The 8,815-nt window shown below is 55.4% G+C and overlaps 2 protein-coding genes across 2 annotated transcripts; one reads left to right on the top strand and one right to left on the bottom strand.

The window, feature by feature from the left end:
- On the bottom strand, positions 1 to 5,209 carry LOC117893462 (dynactin subunit 1). The gene is made up of 4 exons (XM_034800081.1): positions 5,076 to 5,209; positions 4,828 to 4,898; positions 3,303 to 4,746; positions 1 to 2,912 (listed from the first exon to the last, which is right to left on the bottom strand). The coding sequence occupies exons 3-4, from the start codon at positions 4,659 to 4,661 to the stop codon at positions 459 to 461; spliced, it is 3,813 nt and encodes a 1,270-aa protein (XP_034655972.1). The 5' UTR covers positions 4,662 to 4,746; positions 4,828 to 4,898; positions 5,076 to 5,209; the 3' UTR covers positions 1 to 458.
- Positions 5,210 to 5,421: 212 nt separating this feature from the next.
- On the top strand, positions 5,422 to 8,703 carry LOC117894980 (G patch domain-containing protein 1 homolog). The gene is made up of 3 exons (XM_034802320.1): positions 5,422 to 5,574; positions 5,633 to 7,081; positions 7,131 to 8,703. The coding sequence occupies exons 1-3, from the start codon at positions 5,517 to 5,519 to the stop codon at positions 8,597 to 8,599; spliced, it is 2,976 nt and encodes a 991-aa protein (XP_034658211.1). The 5' UTR covers positions 5,422 to 5,516; the 3' UTR covers positions 8,600 to 8,703.
- The last annotated feature ends 112 nt before the right edge of the window (positions 8,704 to 8,815 follow it).

Genomic DNA, 8,815 nt, shown 5'->3' with positions numbered 1-8,815 from the left:
TTTTTTGTGTCTTTCACATGCATATGTAGATACTCGTAGCTCCCTTCATAGTGGAATCCCTAGATAATACAGGTATTAGTTCGACTGAGGTTAGTTTTGCAGAAACAGATGCTAAACAGTTAAAGTTTAATATCTTTATAGCTTTTGGTTTATCCCTATACAAAAAACATAAATTAATAAGAGTAGAATTAAGGTCTTTCAGTTGCAGTTTCATTTTTAAACCTTTCTTTTTGGGATGCCATCACATGTGCAGGGTGTGGAGTGGAGTGGAGAGAGTCTTGAGGCGATCGTTAGGATGGGGACGTTCAAAAGGGTGAATGACGAAGCTTGGGCTGAAGCTTTGAGTTAGGACCCCCCAACCGAAATTTGTGCTAGCAATACAAATACAATTCTATTCTATTCCGATTGCCCCTGGCCCCATTATCGTTCCCGCATCCGTTCCCTTTTCTTTTGGCGACTCAAATCTGGAGAACTTGCTTCACATCGACGGTGGGAAAGGACGCAAACTGGCCACGCGCTGCCCGATGGGGCTTCCTCTGCAGGTACTCCGTGAGGATGTCGGAGGCCAGCTGGGAGGCCTTCGAGCTGATCTCGCCCTTGGGCGGCAGCGGCTGGTGGCGACGCTGCAGGGCCACCGTGTTGATGCTGCCAGCGGAGACGGCATCATTGGAGCGCACCTGCAGCAGCGACAGCACCCAGGCGTGCTTCATCCTCGTCAGCTCCGAGTCCAGGGCATTGATGCGCTGGTCCTGTGGCTGCGGCACATGGATGGGCTCAAACTGTGAGAGCTTCGCACGCATATCCTGCGCTTGCAGGCGCAATCGCTCGTTGCGCTCGTTGGTGAAGGCGCACTTGAGCAGCTGCACCTCCTCGGCCACGGCTGGAGCGGTGCCCGCGGGTGTGGTGTAGCTGACATTTGTGCTGCCCGGGCCGGCGGAGGCGGCTGTGGACAGAGAGTGCTGGGAATGCGAGTCGGAGGATTGATTCTTGCCGGTGCTGGTGTTCAGCTTGAGCTTGTCCCGCAGGTCGCTCTTCTCGCTCTCCAGGGCATCGATGTCGCTCTGCAGATGGTCCATGGTCTCCTCGAACTCCTTCTCCTTCAGCGAGAGCTGCTGGCGCGTCTCCTCGTACTGCTGCTTCCACTTGTCCACCGCGTGCTCGTACTCGTTCTGCAGCACGCTCAGCTTCTTCTCGGCCAGATCCTTGCGTATCTGCATCTCGCTGAGCTCGTTCTGCTTCATCTTGGCGGCCAGCTTCAGCTGCTTGATGTCCGCCTCGCGGTTCTCCAATGTGGCGGACAGCACGTTCTTCTGCTCGAGCTGCTTCTTAATGAGCTGCGCTCTCTGGATGATGGGCGTGCTCTGGGCCGCAGTGGGACGCTGCTGTCCGCTGCCGCTTGTGCTGGTGCTGGTGTTGGCTGCCGTCATGATTTCGTACTCCTTGTCCAGCAGATGCTGGGCAATGTGCTGCAGATCCGTGTTGGCCTGCGCCAGCAGCGCCTTGAAGTTGTGCGTGGGTCCGCGATCATCCTGCTCGTAGATGCGCTCGCAGGCAGCGGACAGGAGGGACCAGTACTTGTCCTGCGGCAGCGTATGCTCCGCGGCATTGTCGCTCTCAATGTTGGCCACAATGGCGGCCAGGGACTGGCGGGTGGCCAGGTGCATGGCTGACATGATGCGGCTGATGTTCTGGGCGAGGGCGCGCATCGCGTCCACCTTGTGCTGGGAGAGGCCGCACTTGATCACGTGCTGGTCGCTGGGCAGTCGTCGCTTGATCAGCTTCACCTGCTGCCTGATGCTCTCCATCTGCTCGTTGAGGTACTGAATCAACAGCATCGAGTCGCTGGTGGCGCCCGCCTCCTGGATGATCACCTTGGCAATGGCCGTGTCATTGAGGATGCTCTCGCAGGCGGCGCCCAGCGAGGCCACGCAGTCGCGGATCATCTGGATCTCGTTGAGCAGCTGCTCGCCGGCCAGCAGCACCGAGTTCATGGCATTGAAGAACGCCACACACTTCTCGATGTTGTCCGTGGTGCTGTTCTCGTCCAGCTGGTTGGACTTGAGCAGCTCGATAATCCCGTCCACGATCTTCTCCTGCGCCACCATCTCCGGCAGCGAGCTGCCCGCCCGCAGCAGCGTGTCCGGCTGGCAGCTGTTCAGTCCGTACAGGATCTGGTGCAGGGCGCACTGCAGATTGTGGATGTAGTGCATCAGGCGGCACTTGAAGGTGTACTGCTGCACGGCATGGCCCTGGGTGACAGCCTCCCGCGTGACGGCCTCCACGGCGGGGAAACGCTCCCGCGTCTGCGACACCACAATGCCGCACTTGAACACGATCCGGGAGATGAGCAGGATGACCAGAATGGAGTCGTGGTCGCCGCCGCGATTCATGAACGATTCGGGCATGAAGGCCGTCAGCATGTGGACATGCTCGTTGGCCTGACTGAGCTCGATCTGCCGCAGCTGGACATCGATGGCCCGCGTGTAGGCCTTCGATTCGGCGAACATTTGCTTGTAGTCGATGGTCTCGGTGGCCAGCTTGAGGCTGGGATCCTGCAGCGACTTGTCCTCATTGCTGGACGTTCGCTCGCGCAGCTCCGTCAGCTGTTCGTTCAGCTTCTGGACGAGCTCCCGGAACTTGGTGATGGTCTGATCGCGATCGTAGATGGTCTCGATGGCCGCATCCCGCTCCCGGAGCACATCCTTCTTGGCGGCATTGGCCAGGTCCAGCTCCTCGCGCAGATCCAGCTCCAGCTCATGGTTGCTCTCCACCAGCTGCTCGTGCACCTCCTCCAGGGCCTCCAGTTGGCTGATCTCCTCCTCCAGCAGCTTCACTTTATCCTCCAGTTCCATTTTCTTTTCCGCCAGCTGTTCCACCATCTCCTCGGCTCCAAGTGCAGCATCGACTTGTTCCTGGGGATACACGAAATGATTTTTAATACAACTTTCTAAGGGATTACTTGGGGGGCATTCATTGTGGGGGGAAACGTGGACTAAATTTGCCTGAGGGAAGGGAATGTTCAGGGTGAAATCGTATACAAAATTTACCTCCTTGAATTATTGCAAATATTTTATGCGGGCCAGCGAAAAGTAAGATACAAATGTAATGGACAAAAATTCGTTTTAGATTTTCCACGAAAATTCTCTTAAAAACAACCAAAAAGCAAGTGGGAAAAATTGCAGAGCCACAAAAGCGGTAAAGCGAGAGCCAAAGGCAAGCCAATAAGGTGCAGGAAAAGCCATGAATCTACGTGGAATCACACAGAGAGAACGCGTTCTTATGTCTAGGACTTCAAGAATCACCTGCAAGTCGGCGACTGTGGCCTCCAGTTCATCGATCTTTGCGCTCAGCTTCTCCTTGGTGCGCTCCAGCTCGGCCACCTCCGAGCGCTTCATCTCCAGCTCCTTGCTGAGCTTCTGTATGTCGTGCTTGTCGTGTGCCGAGAGATCCCTCAGGCGCACCAGCGTATCCTTGAGGCGAATGTTCTGCTGCTCCAGCTGCTTGAACTCGTAGGTGGAGAGGCCACCGCCGGTGGAGCCATCGGCGGCAATGTTACCGATGGTGTTCTCTGCCTTGTTCTGCATCTCGGAGCGGAGCAGATCGAGATCCACCTGCAGCTCCTCGATGCGCTCTTTGGAGGACTCCAGCTCGAGCTGGAGAGTGTCTGCCTTCTCCTCTGCCATTTCCTTGTCCAGGGTGATCATCTCGACGCTGTCGGAGAGCTCGGCCATTTCCTGGGCATGCTGCTCCTTGGCCTCGATGGCGTCCTTGGTCTCCTGCTTGGCGCGCTGCAGCTCCTTCTGCAGCGAGGCCTGGGCGGCCATGATCTTGGTGCGGAACTCCTGCAGCTGCTCGAACTGGATCTTCATCTTGTCGAACTCGCGCATTCGCTCCTTGTCCTCGTTGCGGCGCTGCTTGAGCGTCTCCAGCTTCTCCGTGAGATCGGCCAGCTGCGTCTGCAGCTCCGCACTCGTCTTCTGCGACTCCAGCAGCGCGGCTTTGTCCTCCGACGTCGATGCGACGCCCGGGTTGGGCAGCGTCGTGAACGAGGGCGAACGCATCGGCTGGGAGGGCGTAAACTGCGGCTTCAGGATCTCCAGGAAGCCCGTCTCCACGAACGAGGCCCGCTTGGAGGAGGCATGCGAGCCGTTTCCACCTGCCGCTGCCTCCGCCAGGGAAGCGCTGGACGATTCCCTGTCCTTGCTGTTCTGCGGGGCCAGGGACTTGCGGGCTGCTGCAATGCTGCTGCTCGAGCCTGTCCGCTCGCTGAGGGACGCGGTGAGTTGGGTGCGTGAGCCTACCAATGATTGCCGACTGGATGAGAGTGAGGTGCGTGAGCTGCTCAGCCGTGCCTTTGTGGGTTGGGCCGTGGGCGTCACCCCGCTGACATCCTCAGAGCTGCGCTTGCCGCCCGAGTCCCCGGGCGCTGGGGCCACCACACGCAGCTGCGTGGGCCGCACGAACATGCCGCAGTTCTCGTCGCACTGGAAGTACTGCTGGCCCTTGATGGAGCCGCTGTTCTTGCCCTTCGGCTCGTCCAGCACGACTCCAACCCACTTGCCGACGGCAAAGCTGGTCATGCCAACGTAGGCCACCGTGCCGAACAGATCCTTGCCGGTCAGTTCGACCCGGGCGCCCACCTTGAGGTTCTTCTCCGACATCTTGCCTGTGCCTGCGCGTGTCAGGTGGCCAGGATTGGGTGCGTGCGTACTTGTGTGTGTGTGAGAGCGTTATGAATGCTGCTGTCTAATGAAAGTTTCGAATTGTTTTTTGCAACAGGTTTGCACATTAGTTTTTCGCTTGCAGTGGGAACAGTATTCTACTTACTTGGGAGCAGTTCCAATGAGTGTGCCGCTGTCCAAGTCTTGACGTCTAAGCTAGCAAAAAATGGCCGTCGACTTTTGGGGAGAAAACAGAACAGAAAATGTTGACATCATTAGTCACCCATACAGACGGGAGGCCCAGACAGACCCAGTTGCCTTCGCTTTCACAGATCTTCAGCTTCAGACCCGCTGCAATTGCTGCACCGGCAGCATGTTTTCATTTTTCCATGTCGTTTGTCGTCTCCTGCTTACCATTTGCACTATAATTTCGTTGCAGGCAGCTTAAAATTGCAATAAATTCGTGTTTGTAAAATATTTGCAGTGTTACAGTGTGAACGTATTTGAAAACTAGAGATGAGCGTGTATCCGCTGCAGTGATTATTTTTAAGTCACGAGTTAATGTAGTGACTGCAATATGTTTGATATTCTTAGATATTCTTAATGCTGGTCAGTTGATTTTTAAAATAAATAGCGTGATACTGTTGCAGCTACAATTTTGCGCTGCAGTTACAGTTTCATTTTATATCATATCATTTCACTTGATATCTTGCGAGTCCAGTCACAAATATTTTTAATGCCGAGCCAAAAAGGTTGGCATCCCTCTCAGCTGTGTTCTGTTTTCCAGCGGTGTGCACACACTGTTGGCTAACCCAAACAAATGTACACGCAAATAAATGAAATTGAACAATTAAAATGGATGATGTAGAATCGCTGCACCGCTTCGGCACACCGCTGCCGACGCTGGAGAAGGGTAAGTTATAGCTGCAACCAATAAAATCGAAATTAACACTTTAAACATCTTTTCCCAGACGTTGTGCCGGCCAAGAAACCGCTGGCCATCGAGGACCAAATCGTAAAGGATGAGAATGGAAAGCGGCGATTCCATGGCGCGTTCACGGGCGGCTTCAGTGCCGGATTCTGGAACACTGTGGGCTCCCTGGAGGGCTGGACGCCGCAGACTTTCAAGAGTTCGCGGGCGGAGAAAGCCACGCCGAGGATGCAACAGCGGCCCGAGGATTTCATGGACAAGGAGGATCTGGGGGAGTTCGGCATTGCGCCACAGGGCATACGCACTCGCGAGGAGTTCTCCAAGGAGAGCGAGGAGGAGCAGCGCACGGGCCAGCGCAAGAGGAAGCTAATGCAGCCCGAGCAAGTGGGTCCCATTCCGGGTGTGCCCGTGCTGGAGCATCTGCTACGTCCAGTGCGGGACAAGGTGGCCATGAGGATACTCAAGAGCATGGGCTGGAAGCCTGGCCAGGGCGTGGGTCCACGCCAGACCAAGAAGGAGAAGCGTCAGGCCAGCGCCAGAAACAAGCGGGAGCAATATCTCCTCGAGCACTACGGAGCTGAGGGATTGCCCAGCCTGGAACAGCAGCAGATCGCAGCTGTCGAGGAAGGCGGCGGCGATGATGATGATGACGATGAGGAGGATGAGGACATCACGTTTGCCCCCGATGACTATGAGCCCATCTTCTACACGCCCAAGGAGAATCGCTTTGGCATGAGCTACTCCGGCCTCAGTCGGGATCCCATTCTGTCCAAGTCCTCCTCCGCCCATCCAGCAGCTCCCATGCAGCACATCAATCTGTTTGGCCAGCTGGAGACGCAGCCCAAGCAGAAGCAGCTCTCCATACGTGGCCAGGCCTTTGGGGTGGGCGCCTTTGAAGAGGAGGACGACGACATCTACGCCCGCGACGACATGACCCGCTACGATTTCTCCCTGGCGGACAAGAAGCCCAAGCAGAAGAAGATCCAGCACGTGCAGCAGCGCCACGTCATCGATGGCTTCAGCGAGGACAAGTCCGGAGCAGCCCTGCAAAAACCCTACGCCATAGATCTCCCGCGAGACTTTAAGCCCAGGAACTGGCTGCAGCGTCGCACTCGCTTTGAGCCCATGGACAGGGAGCGCACCAAGAAGCTGGAGGCGAGGAACGAGTACAAAAGGACAGGCCTAGGAAGGCACGACCTCAATCCGGACCAGCGGGCCCAGCTGCTGGGGGAGCAGAAGAGCCAGAAGAAAGATCAGCAGCCAGAGCAGCCGCCCAGCCGCAATCCCTTCAAGGACCGCAACAAACTGTTGGATCTAATAAACGCCAAGTCCGAGGGCTTCACCAAGGGTGGACTGATAGTCGACGAGGTGCTTCCCCAAGCGGAGGCAGCGGCAGAGACACAGACGACAGCCACAGCAATGGCCAAGCAGGTGAAGGAAGCAAATGCAACGATCCAGGAGAAGGCTGTACTCAAGACCAAGGATTTGGGTAAGTAAAAGCGCACTGGCATTGCCTCTACTGACCTCTCCATTTGCAGCCTCCGCTGCTCCATCTGGTGGCTTCAAGCCCTTCCTGGCGGACGAGGCCAAGCAGCTGCGGTACGATAAATTTTTGGAGGCACAACTCAAGACAGATGCGGAGATAACAGAGTTCCTGGCCAACATGCAGCCGGTGACGCTGTCCATGTGGGATCGAGAGATGGAGAAGAAGGAATTCATTCAGGCAGCCAAGATCTATCGACCGCTGAACGGACTCATGTACGACAGGTTCGTGTCGGAGGCCACCGTCCAGGCGGAACAGATCAAGGAGCAGCAGAAGCCGCCCGAGGAGCGAAAGGTCGTCATGGAGCGGACCAAGGCCATGTGGAAACCCGCCTCGCTGCTCTGCAAGCGCTACAACATTGCCGAACCATTCGGAGGATCCATGCTGGAGCCGCCAAAGGAGCTCAAAGGAAGGCCCAAGATATCAATATTCGATTACCTGGAGACCTCCATCAATAGCAAGGCCGATTTTCAGACTCCAACCATCAGACCCAAGCACATGGAGAAGCCCAAGCCAGCTGTACTTGTTCCGCCTCCTTTAGCTCCACTACCGCCTCCAGATGCTGTGGCGCCAGAGCCGGAGAAGGAGAAACCTGCCCAGAAGAAGGGCGAGGAGCCCACAACAGTCAAGCCAAGTTTTGTGCCTAGAACTCCCTTGGAGCAGGCGGTGGACGAGTCCCGCGAGAAGCCCATATCGGAGAAGAAGGATCTGTTTAGAAGCATCTTCGAGGACAGCGACGAAGAGGAGCCCGTGCCGGTGGCTACTCCTGCGATAACATCTTTGTCGACGCCGCAGGAAAAACTGGCAGCAATTAATGAAGCTTTGGGTCTGCCCTCCACTTCAGGTGCCTCTGCGTCATCCCTGAATGTGCTGAGAAATAATTCACCGCCGCGCGGGATCTTTGCGGCACTCTTCAAGCCGATTGAGGAACTGAAACCCAAAGAGGAACCGGCGCCTCCTAAGTTCGCGCCCATCGAGGGGAACCAACTGAAGATAGCCTACAAGTCGCGCGAGGAGCGGCTGAGGAACGACAAGGAGCTGGCCATGGCTCAAGTGCCAGTCGAGGATATCTACGGACCCAAGCTGCCGGAGAAAGGAGCGCCAGCTAAGACCCAAGCTCCGGAGACGGACCATGTTGAAGTTGGCATCGAGGCGAAGCTTCAGCACCTCTGGCAGAAGCACGCGCCCAAGAAGCGCACGGCCGAGAAGTGGGTGGAGAAGAAGGCCCTCTCCACGGACGATAGTGATAGCGATAGTTCTAGTGACACATCCAGTTCCTGCTCCGCCTCCTCCCCTGCCAAGGCCAAGAGAACTAAAGTCAGCAAATCGAAAAAGAGCTCCCATCGAAGTGCCAGCTCGAAAAAGTCTAAGAAATCCGAAAAGAAATCGAAGAAAAAATCTAAGTCAAAGAAGAGCAGCGACAGATCAAAGCCGAAAGCAAAAAAGAAAAAGAGCAAACATTGAATGTAAATAATAAATAAATTAAAGGAATGTAAATTCAACTTTGCCACTTAATGGTTAATCAAACAACTGCGGCGCCTTAGGAGGTTAAATGAATATTTACAGCTAAGCAAATTATGTTTCAAAGGGGTGTCAGGTAAGCCAGAACTATTTAGCTGCAGCTTTTTGCAATGTTCTTTGACTGCATTGGTTACAATATTGGAAGGTTTGGCCACAATT

Source organism: Drosophila subobscura, chromosome J (genome assembly GCF_008121235.1).
Source record: "Drosophila subobscura isolate 14011-0131.10 chromosome J, UCBerk_Dsub_1.0, whole genome shotgun sequence".
In the NCBI taxonomy this organism is placed as follows: Eukaryota; Metazoa; Arthropoda; class Insecta; order Diptera; family Drosophilidae; genus Drosophila; species Drosophila subobscura.
Note: the sequence above shows the minus strand (reverse complement) of the source record. Positions and strands in the feature narration are given on the sequence as shown.